General features: G+C 36.1%; 1 protein-coding gene across 14 annotated transcripts in view; it reads left to right on the top strand.

The window, feature by feature from the left end:
• Positions 1 to 23,894, top strand: part of LOC120527245 (transcription factor 4) — a 303,004-nt gene that overhangs the window by 90,445 nt on the left and 188,665 nt on the right. For all 14 annotated transcript variants that reach the window (XM_039750445.1, XM_039750437.1, XM_039750441.1 and 11 more), the window contains one exon: positions 11,538 to 11,634. In XM_039750445.1, the coding sequence (XP_039606379.1) occupies positions 11,538 to 11,634 (97 nt within the window). The remainder of the gene's footprint in view (positions 1 to 11,537; positions 11,635 to 23,894) is intronic.

The raw sequence follows: 23,894 nt of genomic DNA, 5'->3' as shown, positions 1-23,894 counted from the left end.
AAAAACAGAGGTCATTGTTTTTAGTCCCGACTGCAAACAGACCCCACCCCTTGGCCTCCACACTCTTCCCATTCCAGTAACTTCGTCTGTCTCCAATCTTGGAATCAAAATGGATACAGTCTTGAAAATGGATGCTCAAGTCAACAGTACAGTAAAATCCTGCTTTTTCCATCTCAGGCGAATCGCCAAACTCAAGCCTATTCTGTCTAACCACTTCCTGGAATTAGTAATCCATGCATTCATTACATCCCAGCTTGACTACTCTAATTCCTGCCTATATGGTATCAGTAAAGCCACTCTTTCTAGACTCCAACTGGCTCAAAATGCGGCTGCAAGGCTTCTAACTGGAAGCAGCAGAAGCCAACACATTACACCGATTTTAAAAACCCTACACTGGCTGCCGGCTAGATTCAGAATTGATTTTAAGATACTCCTCCTAACCTATAAGGTCTAGCCCCTGCCTATTTGAGTGTCTTGCTCCATCGACACAATCCTCTTCGTGTTCTTAGATCCGCAGATCAGTTGCTCCTAACCGTTCCTAAGGCACGTTTTAAAGCTTGTGGTGAAAGGGCTTTCTCCGTCTGTGCACCCAGGCTCTGAAACTCCCTACCCTTAGTGGTTAGGCATGCCGCTTCAGTCGCCACATTCAAATCACGCCTAAAAACGCAATTCTTCTCATTGGCTTTTAATTCTTAACCTGTCTCATTTCCACTTGTGTTTTGCTATTTCTCTGTTTTACTGGATCCCCTGACCTGTTTTTTAGTATCTCTGTTTTAATTCTCTCTAAATGTTTGTTTTTGATATTTTGCTTTTAGTCCGGCTTGTTTTAACTGTACAGCGCTTTGATCAGTTGTAATGCTGTGTTTTTAAGCGCTCAACAAATAAAAATGGTTTGGTATGGTAAGCTTAGAGTGCAACAAAACAACTTGAAGCCATATACAGCACAAGGAAATGATGCACGATAATAATATTAATTCTTCAGTGCAAATATGTAGAATTTTCAATCTTAAAAGGGAACTAAAATAGAACCTGTATGGCATATTCATCTCTTTTGAGGTTTAATGTTTGTCATGGTAATTCACATTATAATGATGGATCAGTGATATGAATTATTATACTGTACAAGTGAATCGTCATTTAGCTTGTTTGGCTGCATTTCCCTACCTGATCATGTATGTCAACAAGATATCTCATTAGGTATATGTAAATATTCCAAAATCTCTAAAAATATCCAAAATGCTTTTAACTCCAGGCATTTTGGAATAGGAATACTCAAACTTTTTTATACATTTTTGAATAGACTCGCTATAGTTTGACTCATGGGTAACACAGTGGTACAGTAGTTCATGACTATGGGAGTGGGAGTGAATTGTCCTGTGCTGTTATCCTGACCTAGATTTTGAGAATGTTTTATTTTTATTTCTATTTTCTATTTATCAAAAATAGGCAAAATTGTAAGTGTGCTTTAATCATTGAGCCTATGTATTAGCTTATACTGGACAAGAAGTTCCTTAAATCATTATTTTCTCAAGTAAGAAGTAAACACTCTGATTACAGAGTTTTGCCTTAAAGTTGAACAAACTATTTTGTGCATAAATGAAATAGAGCAATACCAACAGTAATTCAAGATTTTTTTTTTTTAATATGAACATTCCCTTGTAACATAAACTTGGATAGAAATTTTTAATTTCCTTTGTGTGGTCAATGCTCCTTTTTAAAGTAACCCTTATTGACCTGGTCTGGTAATGGCAGATATTCGTGCAAAGCATATGCTAATTAAGACACATACACAGCCTTGCAAATCAACTGTAAAAGTTCAGACTTGATGAATGTATTTCGGCAAGATACCTTTTTTATATCATCAATAAATGTTATATATTATTTAATTTAAAACTGCTTTTGTGACACATTCAAATACTACCTTACATCAATGATAAGAGTCTAATTTTTAATTCTTTTTGTCTAGTCAACAATTTATATTATTGTTATATCCAAAAATAGAATTATTGATTGTTTTCTTCATATTTTAGTTCTATGGATTTGGGTGGTGTCCTTTCTATGGTTCTCCTGAGAACTGACAGTTTTTGCACCATTTTCTGCGAAAATATTTGTTACTTTTTTATCAGTAGTGTGCAACATTTGCAAGAAATGTCAGATGACAAACAATTTTGCCAAAAAAAAAAAGAATCATTTTAGTAGTTTGGACTCGATTGCTATCCAAGCTGGTTCCTTCATTGTGCCCATTACTTCTGAGGAATGCTTCAGCTCGTTTTTGAACATATATACGGATTGAGTCGCTTTGAAAATAGCTGTCTGAATGAATGTTTTAGTAATATAATTCCTGTTATTAGAAAACATTAATTTGTCCTTGACAATTATTTTTAAGTAATGTGTGCTGAATTTTAATGTGTTGACAGTTTCTCACCCATCTTGTATAGGCTTGAATTTCTGTCACTTGCTTGTTGGTTCACATTCAGATGAATACCGTATCTCACATTTTTAAAGCAGACTCGCAAAAGTAGCACATAACATTCTCAAACTTGCTTAGTCCAGTGTAAGGGGCTCAGTGCTTGTAGCAGTGAGTGATACGATAGGCTGGTGGTTCGTACTCACACTGGGTCAATTTAGAACTGCTAAGTAAAACTTTCCAAAAAAGTTTTTAAAAAGGTGAGTTGAAACAAAAAGGAAGTAAAAAGAAAAAATCCTGTTTGGATTAGTTAGTTTACAATGGCATGAAAGTAGCTCATACAGACAAGAAAACAATTCATAACAGAAAGTGTACAGTTATCCAGTAGCAAAGCAGCACTGAGGAAAAGCAATTAATAATTTCTTTCAAATCTGCTAGGTTTGTAAAGGAAAATTGGTTATGTTTCTATGCTCGGCTTGTTCAACAATAACGTTAAAATGTCACACAGCTGAATGACTTCTTGGAAGCTGTTGCTTTTTCACTCTTGCAAAACTTAAAATGAAAACCATACAACCAGGCAATATACAGACTGTTATTTCCCTCTGAGAAATTGAAGAAACTCCTCTATGACCCAAACTTGTGAGTCAGTAATTCCTCAAAAAAAAAAAAAAAAATCAATACCATCTATGAAGCTGTTGGATGTCTTATTATTAATTCCTCAGCAGTTTCCCTCATTATTTTCTTTTCACTAATTCTTTTCTACATTTGGTTAATGCTACAATGAGGTTTCAGGACAGTTGTTTAGGTGCATGAATTTTGTAGAATTAGAACACAGCTAGGTTCTTTAGACATTACACCATGCTGGATGTTCTTGCTGACCTTAATTTCAGGTTTACTTAAATTTGTGATTTTTCATGGATAACCTCCAGAAGATAATTATAGCTATGAGAAAAACTCCCAAAGTTTACAGTATGATATTTTTGATTAATTTGATAGAGCTTTAACCATTCTTGGCTCTTCTGCCAAAGTAAAACTAAGGTATTATTCCAATAGGTTAGGTACTTGTTTGTTTGGCAACATTAAATTCTCTGCACTTACTTTGATTTTATATGTAGCTGCTTGTTCTAAAATATAGTTAGCTGTGAGGTATGGGAGTGCCCTGTTTGTTTGAACATTTTATACGTACTGTATGTCAGCTGCTTTTACCAATTTAGAGCTGTTTTGTTTTGAGGCACACCATAAATAGAGTTCATGACTTATTAACAATCAAATTTGCCATTAATGAAAGGGAGATGAGAAGTGGACACAGTGCCACAGCTCTGGGGCTAGTGTTGATGGTTTTGGTAAAGTCCATTTTATTCTTTTCCAGGGCCTCTTTCTTGCTTTAATTAAGTTCATTTTGTTACATTTGTAATTCTTAACCTAACGTGCATCTTACTGATATAAATTTTTGTTTATAAGGCTAATAGTAAATTATTAAAAACATTATTTTATTAAATATTGAATTGTTTTCAACTGTTGTAAAATGTTGTATAGTATTGTGCTTGCTCATGTAGTTGCCCTTCTGCCAAGTTTAAACACTAGCTTGATTTAGGCTCTACTTGTATGAAATGAAAATTCCAAACCTTTTAAAAAGCAAAAAAGAAATTTAAAAAATCCTGATTGGATTAGCTAGTTTTCAATGGCATGAAAACAGCTCATACAGATGAGAAAAACAGTTCTTAACATAAAATGTACAATGATCCAGTAGCAATGATAAAGCATAAGTGCAAGTTGATGGCAGACTAAATTCAAAATAATCAGGGCAGAAACGTCACCAGCTATATCCGTTGTTCCTTCCCATTGAAAGAATGCAATTCAAGTTTACAATTAAAGGTATGGAGTCTCTCTCTGATGGTGGGTGCAAGTTATTTTTTCCAATTTCATTCCTTGTGCTATTACTTTTTTTTTCTTCTTGTAGCTATTTCAAGTGAATCTGTGCTTTACTATTACATGAGTTCATGTTAAACTTCTGTTCACATTTGCTCAGGAGTGTCAAACTCAAGGCCCTTTGGATTTGGTCCTTGTAACTTTTTAAAGAGGCTCACTTCATCAGCATTCAAGAAATGTTACATGTGGCCTGTGATTACTGTTAGTTTTTTAAAAGACCTCTTTTAATGTGCATTTCATGTATTAATTGTATCTATATATAAATTAGCCAGATTATATTTAAACCTGGCATTAAATTGCATCTCCATTGTCTATTCATGATTATATTTAAAGTACAGCGCAGGTCAGCTGCTAACCTGTAGTTAGAATGATAACTGACCTGACAAGAAAAAGTAGAAAGAAGGTTACACTCCACATTTCCATAAAGAACCTCGATGTTTTAGCATGATGCTAAAGGTGTGATAGTGCCATGAATGAGACCACAGCTTGACCTCACACATGCCTCTTATGCCGCTCCACCACACAGGTATGTCAGGGCTGGCCACTCTTCTGCGGCTCTGCTGACTGCTGCCACCCCCTCTACATGATTCTTTTGTCTTTCTCTTTTCTGCAAACTTGATTGCTGTATGTGGATAGGAAATGCATTTGTATTACCACACATATTAAATGTAACAGGTATGCAGTTTTGAATGTGGTCTGTGATCCATCACTAGCGCATTTACAACCATTTTGTTAATGTGGTCAAATGCCATGCGTTCGTAACACATGTTAATGCATTTGTAAGCAGAGTACTCTGCTTTATCTACAAATTCTCATTTGGGCTTGGACTTATGAGCTGATGTACTTTTTTCCCTCAATGCTGGTTTTCATATTGAGGCTATTGGTAGCTTTCCTAACTTACAGCAATGTCCAAGAAAGAAAAGCCGATAAAGTGGAAGGAAAGTTTTAAGAGAGCCACAAGACAGAATATATAATCATGAAGGACAGAGTTACCATTGTGTTTGTAAATGTTGTGATAGTTGTTTGTTGATATATTGTCACCTGCTTTGAATATATAAAGTGTTATTTTTGGCTCTTGATGAAACTGAATTTGACACCCCTGCATTACATGCACTGTTCTCTCTGCATGTAATGTGCAATTCATATCGTAATAAACCAAGAGAGCTAGCAAGCATTTTTAGGCAGCACAAAAAATGCAGTTCTCTTCTTGCATAAGCAGTTCTAGTTTCTAGTGGTATTGATTCAAGAGGTCCTAGCTAGCTGTATTTTTTAAAGATGGCAATAATGTTACAGGTGCAAACACTTCCTTCACTGATGATCATCTTCTTGTGGAAATCTTTCCATCAGTAAGTCAAGCAGAACATCTGTTTTAAGATTTATCTGTTATGTATATCATCGGATTCTTCCCTGAGGAACTAGGGTGAACATTTTTGAGAATAGGCCATTGAAATGAAACATGGCTTGCAGAAACCAGATTGAGAAATATGCAGCATCATTATCTACACCTAAAGATGCATATTTTTTTAATAGTATAAGGTATGAAAGCATTGCTGGTTGCAGGTTGGTTCTTTCTGAAAATTTAGCTCATGTTCACCAAGTCTACAGTTCTCTGTGTTCAGCAGTCTACTGTCAGTCTGTGTGATTTTTTTTTTTTCTGAGAAAATGAAAGCATGTTTGGGAGATAGTGTTTTGGCTATAGATCCTCCATCGAGTATGTGATTAATTAGTATACTCTTTTTTTCTGAATGCTAATAATATAGCAGTAGTGGTAGTTCAATCTGTTTTGGTTTAAAAATAAAATAATACTTCTCATAGATGTCCCACTAGTAAAATTAGTCTGAGATATTGAGATGAATAGACTATCAAAACCTTGTGGCAGCTCAACTGCAACTGGTGAACATAACGCACAAATGAAATGTCTTTATTACGTTTTTCTGTTATACATTTTTAAACTTCACAGCTTCCAAAAGATTGGTGAAAAATAATTTTCACATGTTAAGATGATAAAGAGCTTCAGATTCCTGAATGGTTCAAGAAAGATTTGGTCTCATTTTTTAGGCAATAAATTTGACTTGGTAGAAGTTTTGAAGATTTTGATTTTATTATTTTATTGTTGAGCCGATAAACTTGATGTTTACTAGAAGTCTGAGGTAATTTTGTTTGAATCTAAATTGCTTGTTCACTTTACAGTCCTTTTCTATGGGTAGATTTCGTTATTGAGTTATAAGACTTTCTTGTACTTTTTATATACACAATCCATATATATGTATAAAAGTATGTATAGTGTACACATACAGAAGTTGCATTTTTGCAATTCTGAGTTGGTTTTTCAAGTGGTAATATCTTCAGAATTTTATATATGTATATAAAACATATACACACACACACATACATATGCACTCACCGACCGCTTTATTACTGTAGATGCACTTCGTTAGTACTGGGTTGGACCCCCTTTAGCTTTCAGAACTGCTGTAGTTCTTGGTGGCATAGATTCATCAAGGTGCTGGAAACATTCCTCAGTTATTTTGGTCCATATTGACATGATACCATACAGTTGCTTCAGATTTGTTGGCTGCACATCCATGATGCTAATCTCCTGTGTCACCTCGTCCCAAAGGTGCTCTTTTGGATTTAGATCTGGTGACTCTGGAGGCCATTTGACCACAATGAACTCATTATCATGTTCAAGATCAAGTATCAAGTTTGAGATAATTTGAGCTTTGTGACATAGTGCGTTATCTTGTTGGAATAAAATGGGTACACTGCAGTCATAAAAGGATGGTTGGTCCTAATCAGCCCAAAGTGTGTCAAGAAAATATCCCCCACACCATTACATCACCAACACCAGCCTGAACCATTGATATAAGACAGGATGGATCCATGCTTTCATATTGTTAACGCCAAATTCTGACCCTACCATCCAAATGTTGCAGCAGAAATCGAGACTCATCAGACAAAGCACCGTTTTTCCAATCTTTTATTGTCCAATTTTGGTGACCCTGTGCAAACTGTAGGCCTCAGCTGCCTGTTTTTAGCTGACGGGAGTGGCAGCTGGCTTGGTCTCCTGCGGCTGTCACTCATCTGTTTCAAGGTTCAGCGTGTTGTGCGTTCAGAGATGCTCTTCTGCATACCTCGGTTGTAATAAGTGGTTATTTGAGTCACTGTTGTCTTTCTATCAGCTCAAACCAGTCTTGCCAATCTCCACTGACCTCTGGCATCAATAAGTTAGTTTTTCCCAGAAAATTGCTGCCCACTAGATATTTTCCCTTCTTCAGACCATTCTCTGTAAACCTAGTGATGGTTGTGTGTGTAAATCCCAGTAGATCAGTGATATCTGAATTACTCAGACCAACCCATCAAACTCCAACAACCATATATAGTTAATTCTTCATTTTGTTCTGCTTTTGATGTGCTGGTTTACTATTCAATACAGGATAATATAAATTGTGCACAAGCATATTTAACTTTTTTTTTTTTTTAACCAAAACTGGTATATCTCGCTTGTATGTTTTTTGTGCCTCTAATGTTGTTAAACTGTATATAAACATACTCAAGATCCCTTTTCATGTTGATTGTACCCCTTTCTAGTGTTTTAAGTGTCTGTGTATACGCCAGCTCTAAAATCTGTTAAGAATTTTATGCTGGTATTTTAACAGAAAATTAATGAAATGTATGCTGCTGTTTATGTAGAGAAGTAGCATGTAATGTACTCAACATTAAGTATGTACCAACGAAATCTGATACATTCACATGCTTAATTATATTTTTTAAGATTCCTCAGGTCATTTGGGCATTATAACCTATTCCTCACATGAAACTGAACAGGAGCAGATCCATCATACACAGGTAACATTCAAGTGTTATCTGTAGTGGGCTAGTGCCCTCATCACATACACTCTTAACAGGAGACAGTTGCATGTGTTTCTTGATTGTTATGTACAGTGGTGAGTGGTTACAAGTTAAAATTGCCAAATGTTTAACTCGCCCTTAAATAATTACTGTTTACAATTCATGCCTTTTTTGAGGCTCCTATAGGTTGAAAGAACAACAGTGTTACCTATCTGGAAATATGTTTCTGCTAGCTTGGTTGAGGGTCATAATTTCTCACCAGTGAAAAGCATAAGGAGGACAGAATATGAGATACCTAATAGGGAATGTGTTTAAGCACTCCATCTTGTGTTCCTCTGTCCTGTAAACTGATTATGGAAGTTTAAATCCTACAGCTTTCATAGAAGCTGTATTAAATTTCTTTGTGTGTGCGCAGACATGTACCGTGTAGTTAATTAAATTTCTTTATGTGTGCGCAGACATATACCGTGTAGTTAATAAAATGTTAATAAAACTGTTAATACTATATATAACAATAGAAAAAGAACATTAAATAACGTGAAATAAAGCTGCTGTAGCTATTAAATAGTTTTAATTTTACTTTACTAAATTTACTTTCATTGATTACTGGTTAGGCAAGGGTTTTTGCATATAACATCTCACTGTTTTTTTTAAATAAACGTAAAAATATTCAGACATTAGTTTATACAATTCAAATAATGGCTGGTAATCAGGCTTTTGATTGTTTGAAAAATCATGAAGTGCAGGGAAACTGCCATGCAGATGCAGCTATGTAGAGCCGTTTCGTGTTTCATCTTGGTACGTTATAATATGAAGTTAGGGCATAATTTTTCAGACAGCTCAGCAAATGTCTTATAATTGAAAAGTAACTTAAATAAATAAATGTACTCTTCTGCTTACATTTTTATCTAAAGTACATTAAAAACACTTTTATAGAAATTATTTAAAAAAACAAAAAACTAATTTGCTAATAGTTTAACGTGTTGCCATTATGACCCTCACCAGGAGAAGTGAATTGAAGGCAAAGGTATAATTAATAGAGGGTTACATCGTTGTATTTTTAGGGAAATTTAGCAAATCTGAAATCACTATATATTATGCAAGATTTGCTGTTGTTTTTGCAATTAATGTACTGTAGCCTTATCCATATATATTTATAGAAGAATGTTCTTTTTAATTGTAGGTTAGTTTCAAAAAATGATAAAAGTTATTTTTTTAGATAAACAGTTAGTGCTTCTAACTCAAAATAAATGTAATTAATGATTTGTCAGTGATTCCACTCACATTATATGAAAGAAACAAATCATTTTGTGTAATACACTTTTTATATGTCATGCACTCTACAAAACGTTTTTCATAATAAACTTATACTCATTTAATTTAAATCATACCTCTTGTCCAGAAGCCTTTGTTTTTGACACTTTGTAAATCCTGTGCTCAAGATATAAATTTAAATTGATCTTTGTTTATGATGTAGCGCATTAGTCATTTAGATATTATTCTTGTTAAAAAAATATATATCTAACGTGTGTCTTGTGAATAATCTTGTGAATTGTGTTTAGAATACTGGTTTATGGTAAAAGAGAAAATAGCATATGGAATCTTTCTGTTTCTGTCTTGCTGTTTTTCTGACTTTTATACTCTTTTTTTTTTCTTTCTCTATGTTTCTGCATCTCTGTGTATTTTGGTTCTTTTTCAAGTCTGGTAGGATGACACATCTGCCTTGTGAAACATCCTAAATCCACAGATATGCTATTAAGCTTTTTACATGCCTTATGTTTTTGTCTCTATATGTGCTTATGTCTTATTATAAGCTTACATTATTAACAGATATGTTCACAACACTGTTTTCCTCATATTTTAACATCCATTTAAAGTACAAGGGTTATGATCCATCCATCCATTCATTCTTATTTTTTCATTTGCATTATCTGGCTTTACATCTGATTTTGCAAATCACAAATAGGCTGATAATCAGAGAGTTAATTCCAAAAGCCAAATATTTTTTTAACGCTATAACCACCACATATTTTGTCAATACTAAACTGACACCAACACTAAGAAAGTGGGGAAAGGATACAATTAAATATTTTTTTTGGAATAGAGTTTCAGAGTTGCGAGTCCACTTTGTTGAAATAATTTAGGACTTAAAAACAGCGCTAATTAGCGTTGACCAAAACAGTGTCATGGTTGGTGGTACCAGTCCTGATAGCATCACATGCAAAACGGAAGAGTGAGACTTAAAAATCTTATGTTGTAAAGTTTAGACTTACGGTGGGCTACAGCTTATTTCATCATATTCGGGCACCATACAAGAACTGCTTAATGAATATCCATACACTGTACTGACCACTCACACACCTCTGCACGCACTAATATAGAACCAATGTGTAACTACCAGTTCACCTAATATACATGGCTTTGGTATGTGAGAGGAGTACTAGAGTATCCAGAGAAAAATCTGTGCAGACTCCACACAAATAGTGACTGAACGTAGTATTCAAACCCAGATTTTTGAATCTGTGCGGTAGCTACAACCACACCAGTATGCCCCCCACATATTGGGTAAGTTTAGAGACATTGGATATCTGAGAAAATGAGAATCCCAGATTAAAGTTCACATAGAGAATATGCAGATGTTACATTTACAGTGGCATAGACCTGGAATCAAGAGTGATATGTTGGAGCTGTGAGGGAATCTGTTTTAACCAATGTGTCACAGTGCCACCAAAATCCCAAAATATTTATTAAAAAATATTGGTTTGCTGTGTATTGATCTGTAGCCAGGAACAACAAAATATATGGCTTCTTTTTGCCTTCACAGCTGTATAGTTAGATCTGTGATTTAAATGCTACATTTAAATTATGAAATGGAGCAACTACAGTGTGATCACATCGTCAAATGCACTTCCAGAATGGCAGGCATATATGAAGTACTTCTACCCCTGGTCAAAAAAAAGTCGTGATGGAACTGTTAGAGAGTTTGCTAATGATTATTCACATTAGGCTCACCAGCACATTTTACCACATTCATTATTGTAAATACTTTTTACAGCTGTTAGGAAATATGAGAGTGAACTGGACAAGTGTTGTTAATCCTCTTGTCCTTCCCCCACAACTATGAAAGAGAAGAAGCAGGTAGTTTAAAATGAATGGATAAAGCTTCAAGAGTATCAAATACAATGTAGAAATGTTCCTCATTTTCAGTGTAGTGTTACGCTGCACAAATGTGTTAGACTGAATTCATTCTTTTCCTGATGATATTTGTGAAGATGTTGCTATTATTGCCTTTCATCTGTTTTAGATTAGCATGTTATTTTTTCTTCCTTTCTGTATTTTCAATTTCTAGAACTATGCAGATGGTTCTCAGTATAACCACATGGCTAACCGGGACCTTGGCTCACATGATAGCATCTCTCCTCCTTATGTGAATTCCAGACTAGCAGGTAAGAGTTCAATGAAAAATGTATCTGAGTACAGTGCACCAATGTTATTATTCTGGTATGTAGCAAAAAATCTTTTGAGATTCTTTGTTTGAGCTGCGGTTCCTTTTGTATGGCTTATGTAAAAGCTTTAGTCTGTATCTGCTGCTTGTCATTATACACTGAACTTGTTCTGACTGAATGTGTAACCCACTTGACTATCACAAGGTTGTACTGGTACCGTTGTATCCTGGCTTTTTAAATTATGTTTGAGCAAGGAAATGGCAAGTTTGTAATTTTGGAGAAGAAACCTAATTTGAGTTAGTGGTAAAAAAAACACACAAATCCTTTTATAAAATACATCAAAGACTTTACATTGTTTAGCAAATATATTTAGAATTAAAAGATACGCAGTTAAGAGTTATAGAGTATGTTCAAGTTCATCCTAAATAATTGTATTAATTTTCACTTAAGTGCTGTAATTTCTTATTGCAACATCCTTATCACAACTAATTGGTTAAGTTTTAGTAATTGGATACTGAATATCAGAATATAAAAATGCCTTGAATTCTAGCTATCAATAAGTGGAAGTGGGTTTCTTGCACAAGAAGTTGTATTTTTTTTTTTCCTTCCAAATATTCTTGTTCGTCTATTTCCATTGGTTTAATATGCAAAAGGCAGTTGAGAGTACAGCTAACTCAGACTGAATAAAAACACTTTTTTCCCCATACCCATTTCTTATTTTCTTTCACATTTACGATTAGTAGTATATACTGTAAAATGCTTTATTGTAACAGTTGTTAGGGCTTTAATATTGTGAAATTAGTAGAACTGCTTTGCTTGATACAATCCTATCCAAAATTTTCTACAGTCATTGGACTGTGACGATGCGGGTTCGAATCCATGCTCCCATCTGCTGTTCGGGAGCCCTTAAACCCATCACCGTCTATAGTTATAACCAAGATGAGCTAAGCAGTGAGGCAACAACATAGCAAGGGGATGGTGAAAAAGTGCAAAGTGCTTTTATTAAAACAATAATCAAAACATCCATCCATCCATCCATCCATTTTCTAACCCGCTGAATCCGAATACAGGGTCACGGGGGTCCGCTGGAGCCAATCCCAGCCAACACAGGGCACAAGGCAGGAACCAATCCCAGGCAGGGTGCCAACCCACCGCAGGACACACACAAACACACCCACACACCAAGCACACACTAGGGCCAATTTAGAGTCGCCAATCCACCTAACCTGCATGTCTTTGGATTGTGGGAGGAAACCGGAGTGCCCGGAGGAAACCCACGCAGACACGGGGAGAACATGCAAACTCCACGCAGGGAGGACCTGGGAAGCGAACCCGGGTCTCCTAACTGCGAGGCAGCAGCGCTACCACTGCTCCACCGTGCCGCCCATAATCAAAACAGTGTTCAAATAAATAAAGAATCCATAAAAATCAAGTGAAACATGTGGAGGTTAAAAAAAACAATAGAAAAACAATCTCTAAAAACGAGGTTAAAAACAACGTTGGAAGCAGTCCTTTAAAATACAATTCAGAGTCCGGTGCTTTTATCATAGTGTCTCTCCTGCTTCTCCCGTTTGGGCCATGCAGCAGGCGAGACGCTCTCTCTGCAGCTGACCTTCACTCCTCTCAATCGGTCTGGAGGCATCCCGAGCCTGGCTTCGGTTGCGCACTCATCCTAGGCCGAGACTTGGTATCCTTGATGACCAGGACACTCACAACAACAACTTCACACCAAGCCTCCCGACTCCCGCTGCCTTCCCGGCCTTATGTGGCAAGTCGTCCTACTTCACTGGCCACTCCTGCTACATGATCACTCAGCGGGAGCGACCACTACTACTACTCTTGGGTGTCGGCCCAACACCCAGGCGTCCCGTACAGCTGCAATGCGAGCTTGCACTCACTCGCTCACACCGGCTCTCTTGCCACACTGCTTCTAGCTTCGTGCTCTCCAGCAACTTCCGCCTTTTTTCTCTCTTTCTTTTTCCTTTTTATTTTTTTTCCTTCCTAGCCAACTCGCGCTTCTGTATATCGAGAGGGCATGGTAGCTGCAGCAAATTAGCAGCCTCAGGAACAATCACAGATGCGGGCAGTCTCTCACCTGTGCACTTAGGTGAGAAACGCCCACACCACAGATCGCCCTGAGAACTGCTTCAGCCACACAACCACCACGCCCCCTCGCTAAGCCGCGAGCACGGGGATTATTTATTTTACAAACTGGCCTTTGCAGAGAGCTGTGGACCCGCTATACCACACTCCACCCCTCATAAGACTCCAGTTGCACGGGAAGGCTCCACGCCACTGCCAACCCTGTGCAACTGGAGCCTAGGTCTGCAGCTCGGCCACTCTACAAACTACACTGCACTAAAACAATAAAAGCACTAAAACAAACCCCATAATTAAACAAATCCAAGCCCCTTTCATAAAAACAGGACATTAAAAAGTAAGAACCCTTTAAAAGACAACTAAAAGCAATTCATAAATAAATGTCCATAAAAAAGCTCTGTCCCTGTCTCTATAATGTCTTGGGTCCGTGGCTTCTTTTCAAACATCTGTCACCAATCCCACTTGCTGCTCAGTCTCCTCTTCTGTCCCCATTGCTAGCTCATCCCACCGCTTCCACCAAATGTGACGATGCGAGTTCAAGTCCATGCTCCCATCTTCTGTTCGGGAGCCCTTAAACCCATCCCCGTGTGATGTTGTTGCCTCACTGCTTAGCTCATCTTGGTTATAACTATCGACGGTGATGGGTTTAAGGGCTCCCGAACAGCAGATGGGAGCATGGACTCGAACCTGCATTGTCACATGGACACTTTGAGTGTGATTTACCTGAAATATTGATTGCCAATACACACCTTCTGCAACATAACATCTCTGTAAATGTTGCAGCAGGCCCTTCGTCCTAATACAGTAAACCTGTATGGGACCAGCACCAGTGATTCCTTTCATATCTCGCAAAATGTAAAGCCATAGTATTTGTGTTGAAAAGACAAAGAACTGGAACAGTTAGACACACAGAACATCTTTAGTCCGTAATGGCCATTGGGCTTTAATGGGAACACGTGTTCTTTTCACAAGGTAAGACAATATTAAGACAAATGATGTATTTTAAACAGCACCCTGTAATGAAACCAGCAAACTCCAGACCATCAAAGGTTGAAAAGGGAGTGAGGAATCAAAACTGATTTATTTCTTGATGCTTGGCTTATTTATTGTGATGCATAACTAGTACTATTAAGTGGTTACAATGATCACAGCTTGTGACAAACAATTATAAATTCAGGTATCTTACCTGTGTTGAGATTAGATATAGCTCAAAGCTCCAAAACACTTGACTGTAGATTACTGTGATAGTTAACAGTAAACCCAACTATATCTTTGGGATGGAGGGGGACATCTTATACAGACAAAGTAAGAATGTGTAATGTACATTGCTCTCTCTGATGTCCTACCATAGAGTACTAGTATTGTGATTTGGAATGTGCAAAGATATTATTAAGTTTTTTTAAATCAAATCACTTCATGCTACCATTGTTTGGAAACTTGCAACGTAATATTCTCGAATCTGCATAATCCAGTTTAATGTGTACAGGTTTCTGAAGCCTAACTTGGCAACATTTGGTTCAAGATGGGATCCAACACTGGATACTTCTGTAGTCAACTGCAGGGTCCACTAACACATGCTTACATTGGGCTAAGTTGGAGTTAAAGATTAAAATCAAAGCTCCCAAAGCACATGCCTTTGAGATGTGGAAGGAAAAATCATACAAATACGGAGAGGAGTAGCAAACTCTATACAAACACTATCCAGGTGAATGTTTTGAGTCCAAGTTACTTGATCTACAGCACTAACTGCTACACCATCCTGCCACCCAACTTATACTCAGTTGTTGACGATTTGTTATCATGTGAAGAGCTTAATATAGTCATGTACAGTATGCCTAGTATAAAAGTATATTATCTCATTCGTCTGAAAGTTTGAAAGCCACCTTGCATTTACTGCATTTGTGTGTTTTTCTTTTTATTATTTATATACAAACAGCCTGAGAATATTTGATACACACATTAGTGAAACAGAATACATTTTCTATTCTGTATATTATCAGGTTGGATTTGCAATAAAATTATGACTTATACTGTTTTTGTACAGTGTGTAATTAGGGCAGTGAATACAGAGATTAATTTTATAAATTATGATAAAAACCCGGATATTGAAAAATAATTGTGTACTCATGCTATTTTATTTAAGTGGTATTGTTTACTACTTTTTACTTTTAATCTTAATTTGCAATATTATATGTTGAGTTTGAGTAAAACAAAAGAGAGAATGCAGTATAACAAAAATATTTCTGTGGCTCCTACCTATAAATCCTGATCAGTTTGTTAAAAATATGACATTGTGCTTATGTCCCATTAGATTTTTTGAGTTGTTTATCTGTTTATAAGTACATCTTGTGCAAAATGTGGGTCACTTATAGTAAATAATAGAGAGCTGCACCTTAGTCTATAATACTGTGCTCTGGCTTGATTATCCCAGGTATTGTTGTGTACTTCCATTGAAAATTCATTCAAAGCATCATGACACTCTGTTTCCTGTCTGTTGTTAAAATAAAATATGATCGGTACTATCCATGCATCCACCCATTCTGAAACCTCCTTATGTATTTAAATTATTGTCCTATATAGTATTATATTTTAGCCGATTTATTTTACCAAAATACTTACAAGATTAGGATATGTTACTGAATATGATATGAATTTCCAGAAGTATTTTGATTTTGGAGCACAAGACAAGAGTTGAACTGTGGCACTTTTGTGGCTTGAATAGTATCTGCTCTTAATTTTATTAAATTTAACTTTGAAAACTTTAAACTGCATGAAATTTGAAATGATTGATGATAAGGTACACCTGGCCTAATGCATACCTATAATATGTAATGATTTGTACCAATTCCATTTTGTACCTGGAAATCAATAAAGTTTCACTTGACATTTTATCATGTTTGCAGAGCAAAAAATAGTCTTCCATTGTACCTTACACTGAAAATTGAGTGGGGATGCAATAGAGATGATTTTAAATATTAAATAATTTTGTTTTACTTGTTTGGTTCGAAATGGAAACAGAATTATTCTCAGACTATTATTTCTCCAAAATTCTGTGTTTTATGGTTTGTACAGTTTTAAGTATATTTTTAAAAAACAAAAGGCTAAACCAGAGAAGAACCTTTTCTGTTAATGAGCTTAAATGTCATGTAGGGAAGAATAGAAAATTCAGAAAAAGAATCAATTTAATTAAATAAGGCTCTAGGAACAATCTTTAAATTACTCTATAATTGGTACTGGATTTAGATGATTTAAGGAAATAAAATTGTGCCATTATGGGACAATCCAAATGTATTTTTTTCATAATGAAGTTAATTTGTAGAATTGAATGCACCTTTTACATTTTACCCATGTGTCATTTACAAGATGTTTGCTGTTTATAATTCCTTTCTATGAGGGGAAACAAGTAAATAACATGCCATTTTCTGATGAGGGAGCATTTTATAGAAGTGCAGTATTACAGGATTAACGCTGTGTTTTGTGATACTTTATCTTTTTCTTATTCTGATTTATGCAAATCTTTGTGATTGGACATGTGGCAAATGTGAGCTTAAATAGCAGAATATTAAATATTTAAGTTTGCATGAGCAAATTAATCTTTTCTTTGATGGAAACTGTAAACCTATTTGAAGTGAAGGTGGCAGAGTTAACAATAAAACTTCATTGCACTAACCGTTAACGTTTTCTTTTATGTTTGTTGACATATGAACATATATGTGTGTGTAAGTATATGTGTCTATAGGTATAATTAGTATCTAATATACAGTATATCTATAGGTATAATATTCTATATATTCACGCACAGATAAATACATACATTGTAATAAATGTTTTAAATCAAATTTCATTCAAGGTCACTTGGACAAAATGTCCCAGTCTATCGAAGGCTACAATTCTTCATCCTAGGGCAATTAAGAGTCACTGATTAAGTGATGCCAAATATCTTTAAGATGTGTAACTAAAGCCAATGTCACATTATGTGACTTCTACTCATAGGGTACATCAGACTTGTTACTCTTGTCACAGGACCATTTCAGTCTAAATAACTGAAAATTGCTGGGCATGTCAAATTACATGACTGTGTGATGACCTTCCAGCACAGTCATGCTTGCTCCTTTTTCTGACAGCCCATAGAGTGTTGCCTGATGGAGCAGGTGCTCTTCAATGTCTAAACAGGTACAGAGAGTTCACCAGCAGGCTTGGCGCTTTTTCTTTATTCTATTTATTCATCGAATTTAAAATATGAGACATCAGACAGACAAGCTTCTCTTCTGTTTGTTAGGTCCAAAACACCCGCATTACTTATTCATCATTGGCACATTGTATACATTGTATTTCCAGATGAGCATCATTAATTGTCAACTCTCATGTGCACAGAGCTCTTCCCTTCAACTAAACAGTGATTGATGTACTAGTTGGAGTGTTTTCATTGTATGAAAAAAAACATTTTCTGGAAAATAGTTTAGTATGTCCTATAACAGACAGTGAAAAAATGTTACGTATTTCCAAGTCTTTGTGCTTTACATAGTTAAGCTAATTATGACGTCAAGAATATCAGATAAGAAAATAGGATTGGAAGAATTCAAGTAACAATTTAGTTGTGCATAGATGCACAAGAGGCACTCTCTATTGATGTCTTTTTTTTTTTTTTTTAAATCATGTAGCGAATGTGTAATCTAATTTACTTCTGTATAACTGTACTTATTAAACTGATAAACCTTTTAAACAATCATCTATGTGATTCTTGTACCTTTGTTTATTTTCAATCGTTGTTAAAGAGGTTGATTTTTTATTTATTGTTTTAAATTTGCAGTGTAATATATAATGGTGTGTGTGTCCTTTGTGCTTCATCATTATATAAATTGGATTATGATTTTATTATATATGTACCTGTCATTCCCACATTTGACTACCCAGTCACTGACAAAAGTGGGTTTGGGGGTTAGTTGGCTCGAATCAGAGCTGTTGTTTTGTCTGTTATAACCCTTTGTGGACCCCCCAGAGTTTTATTTTATTCAGTAATATGGCAAATTACTGTTGAGTCTAGTCTTTGTTTTACCCCCATCGTCAACTGGCTATATCTGCGTTATAATGCTAATGGACTTAATATTGTCATGGTTTATTTGTATTGATTAAATTGAAGCTCTTCTGTTTTAATGTGTGTTTAATGTAGTTTTCTTGTTCATGTATGTAATTATTTAGTTTAGCAGTTTGCTGTTGATGCATTTTGGTTGTGTATTTATGTAGTCACTTTGAGCATATACTCAGTGAAGAGCACTGTGTAACAGTAAACTGAGTTGATTTAGCAGCATCATACTGATCAGACCTTGTTGTGTCAAAGAAAATGGACAAGAATGCATTTTTGAGTTACTTTAAATGTTACATGCAATAGGTACCAGTATGTGCCATCCTCATTACATGTGTAATAGCAACTCTGCTGGATTTTTCAAGTATGACATTATCTTTGGTGAGAATGGACCAACACTGATAAAAGCCAGTGGTATTTCCTGTAGCTAGAAAATAGTCCATTGATTAAAGGACAACGCAGGACACTTTTGATTGTGTAATGGTGATAGTGTGTTTTCATGGCACATGATGGGTTCATTGATGCTGTCAGAAATGCTACAGGTACACCCTTTCTTGGCAGCAATCTAACCATCTGTGATTTGGCTTTTTTTTTTTTTTTTTTATAATCGAAAGATGCTCCATGCCACAAGGCTAGGAAAATTCTGGAGTTGTTCCAGGAAAGAATAACATGACAAAGTATTTAGGTTAATGGAGTGGCTTCTCTACTCACCAGCTGTCAGTCTAATCGAGTTTCTATTGGTTTAGATGAACCAGGCTATTTGGAAAAGAAACCCAGCACCAGCTTCTTTGCTAACATCTGTGGAGTCATCATGGGTTAGCATTCCTGTGCCACTATTTTGCCAACTGGTTGAGTCTAAGATCTGTCATATTATTATTACTATTACTCCTACTCCTACTCCCTCTACAACAGATTAGGCTTTTTAAAGAAAAATGGGAGAAACCCAAAGGGGCCACAATGTGTACACATTCAACTCAAAACTATAGATTGTGAGGTCCTGTTATTACAAAGTGTGAAATATTCATGTTAAATTAATGGACATTTCATTAGCTGAAGAATATGAAGTACAACAAAAGAAATGCCCAAAGAAAATTTTTTGATAGAAATGTATTGAGTAGGGCACAGTCACTTATGCTTCATTTTGTTTATATGGAATTTACATTTGCAGCATTATGAATTAAGTCATTAGTGTTGTAATGTTAAATAACATTTTATGACTGAAAACAGTTTCACTTAATTTTTTAATGTATTGCCTTTTACAATGAATATTACTGAATTCATCCCTACTAAAAAATTATATATACTATACAAAAGATACATAAATGTATGCATTTCTTCATTGTTGAGACACCTACACAAGTTACAGAAAAAGAGGTAAATAAAGAATTTACCATTTTGATATGGACAAGGAAAACATTATTTTTCACATGGTTTTCTGTATGGTTTTAGCAGAGCATGAGTATAAATATAATCTCATTTCACCATACAGGTCTTGGACTTTCCAAGCAAGACAATTAATGATTGGTTTTCTATGCAGATAAAAAAAAATTCAGGTTCTAAATAATTTAAATGTGAGTGTGCTCCTCAAATTTAGTAATGTGTGTATGTGTGATAATGCTAATAATTGATTAGAGAACAAAACACAAACTAGTATTAATTAACTAACTTACTTATTTTTTCAGTCGTGTTGAACTTTGCTAAATTTATGATTTAGGCCTTGTTCACACGGGCGTTAAAATTGAGCTTTTTTTTTTTTGCGTTTGTAGCGTCCGGTGAGCGCGGCTCAAGCGCCGAGTGTTTTCAACGCGTACGAGTCAATGAGAGTGTTCACATGGGCTTTGGTGACATGTGTTTGTCCGGCAGCGCGTTTATACAGCATCAAAAAAACGTTGCATGCAGCTTTTTCTTGGCGTTCAAAACCCAACGAATGCAAGAAAACCGCTTCTAGTTCGTTTTCTGCGCTTTTATTTTACGCTTCGGAGGACCGGATATATATTTTCATTTCGCTTATTTTAGTTTATTGTCTCATGTAATTTCTAAACCATGAACCTATTAATTTATGTTCTAATATAATATTTGATAACAATTATGTAGGGGGGGCAATCCATGGCGGGGGGGGGGATACATTTCAGTGCATAACACCGGTGTAAGCGCACACTCGACTACTGTTTCCTTACCTCAAAGTGACAAGTAGTCTTTCTTCAGGGCTAACACCAAGTCGCATATTGGTTGATCGGCGTGCAATGTGGCATTGCACCAGCTGCAGCAGACAATCAAAAGTGGAAACCAACATCCGACAGTAATTAAAAAACTTGCGCGGAAATTTTCGCATTTCTTCATAAAGCACAAAAACTTCCTTTAACCCGGCGTTGTGCAGTCAGAGGATGAACCCAGTAGCGGGCGATTTTTCTCTCCCTACGTCGCGTATTACGAGTATTTTTAAAACAAGAAGATTAATATCTAACATAGCAAAATGGTCCATATTGAAAGGAGGCACCTCAAATAAAACGACAAGGGCTTTCATATCCAGTTCCCGACACTGCCTCCACAGGTTAACACACAAACTACAATTTGGGCTGCAGGCTGGCGTTGGACAGAGACAAACGAACGCCGGTGTAGAAGTCAATCGATCGCCACCACAAAATGCAACATAAATGTCTAGGACGTTCAGAGCAAGTTCGTTTATCCAAAAACTTAACGCCCGTGTGAACAAGGCCTTAAACATCCTGTCAGACCCTCACATAGCCTCACTGCAATATCTGACCTCTTAGGTGGAGTTTTTTGTTCTAAAGTGAACTCAGGAGCCATTAGGTATGCCTGTCATTGTATGCCTCTCTGTAGGGAAAAGCGGAAAAGATGTCTGTTTTTCTTGGGACATTGTATCCTTGAGCCATTTTTTGGATTTTCAGAACCGTGTCTTGGAGTTATGAACGTCCATCTTGCCACTGAGGAGTGGGGACAGACATGTTTTGAGACTCTAGAAATTCTAAAACCCCCTTCCCACGAGAGCTGCATGTATTCCTGAAGGGTCAAACAGGTGAAAATGGAGGAAAACTGTGACAGCATTTATGCATTTTATAAAATTAAAAAATGAAACACAACAGCTTGCAGTATTTTAATACAAAAAATATATTTCCAATCAATATTTCAATTTCTCTAACTGCCAAAGCTCATTTAGGTAACATTTTGGCGCAAGGCAGGAACAAACCAAGAATAGTGTAAGAGTCCATAGGAGGGCCAATTCATGCACACACCTATACTTCTGCAGAGCCAGTTTAGGGTCTGCAGTTAACCGAACAGTCATGACTTTGTATCTGTGGCGTTTTCTTCCCAAATTCCAATGTCTAGGCATTGTCTACAATGCCTACAGTTCCCGTCTGCTGCATCAGTGAGGCAGCAGTGCCAACTACTGAGCCACTGTATACATTTGTATTTGTATATAAATTAGCCCCATTCAGGTTTCAGTGTGTCTTTGTGTTTGAGTGGCTCCCATGGTGTACTGGCGATATGTCTAATGTTGATATATGCCTTGTGTCTGAAGCTTCCTGAATTCGATTAAGCAAGTTTGGCAATTTCATGTTATGTGCACATTGTTTTTGGCTCCTACAGTCTTTTGGAGGTTGTTAAGGGTATGAATGTTGGTACTTAATAGTAATATAAAGCTAAAGACAGTTTTGCCCTGGTTTGACGCGTGAGGAATTCTGCACAGATTAAAAACTCTTCAAATAGATGGTATGGTTAAGTGAGTAAGATACTGGACATGAAATTCCCTATGAAACCCTGAGCATGTTGCCCAATTTTATAATGCCCACATTGGAGAAATATAGAAATAAATGTACTGCAAAGATGTCTGGGAAGACACAACCCCATCATTGCTCACACTACAACTACTTTTTTTGTATTTCCGGAGACTAGGCCAAAAGAGGTAAAATGGTTCTATACTGTAGCTGCTGCTCATTTTCTATTAACTTATATAAGATGATCTGTGAAAAAATGTTTGACTTTGCATTGGTATAGTTTGAAAAATAGTAAAAAAAACACCATTGCAATAGGTTAGTTGGTTTATCTGATATTCATCACTGCACTGAAACCTCCTGGAAGTCAACTTAACAAAGCTGGTCTTTGTTTGCTCCTGTGTAGTTTAAATGTTGGCATTCATTGTGTGTATGTTTTTCCCCCGGTGTAGTACTTCAAAATGTCATAGAGTTTAAATGATCCAAGTAATTCCAGAATGTATCTGTATTGGCCATTATAATTATTAGTGGTGTCTGTGTGATGTTCTTCTGTTAAGATATTTGCTATTTATATGGATAAGCTGGTTTCAAAAATAAAATGGATGGATGAATGGATGTTTGTTAAAGACAATAAAGAAGATACAATTTTTAATGCAAAAAAACTGCATTTTAATGTAACAACTAAAGGAAAGTTATGTTAGATTTTCCCTAGCTTTAGTAAGAGCCAGCAACCAGCTTTTAAAAAAATTTCCTAATATTTAGGAAATGTAATTTAAAAAGCATGAATGCCTTAGTTGTGTCAGTATACATGCACAATTAAGCAATATTTTGACAAGCACTATGTTTGTTTGTGTGGGTGTCTTCCAACTTACCACACCTGGATTTTGCCATGTTGCTCCCATTTATATTTAAGTTCCATCCGATTGTAGGGGTTATTGCCTGGGCGCAATGCCCTTTCTATGTAAGCCCAAAACATTTATGTGGAATATGTGGTCCATGCTCTGAAAGGATGTTTTAAATCATTACTTTGTTGAGTTTACTGTACTGTTCTGATATCTGGTGATAATGATCTGATAATAGGAATATATTAATGAGATAATATGCCCAATGAAGAGGAGCAGTTCCATGGCATGTTTATATTTTACATTTACTTATTTGGCTGATGCCTTTATCCAAGGCAGCTTACAACATTTGCGGTACAATTGGTTACATTTCTTGTTTTTTCATTTGGGCACAGGCAGATGAAGTGATTTGCTTATGGGTCACTCTGTGTGCATACACTGTGTCAGCAGCAGAATTTGTAATCACAACCTCAGGGTCTGAAGTCCAAAACCTTAACCACA

The sequence above is a fragment of the Polypterus senegalus genome, chromosome 4 (assembly GCF_016835505.1).
Source record: "Polypterus senegalus isolate Bchr_013 chromosome 4, ASM1683550v1, whole genome shotgun sequence".
NCBI classification, from domain to species: domain Eukaryota; kingdom Metazoa; phylum Chordata; class Cladistia; order Polypteriformes; family Polypteridae; genus Polypterus; species Polypterus senegalus.
Note: the sequence above shows the minus strand (reverse complement) of the source record. Positions and strands in the feature narration are given on the sequence as shown.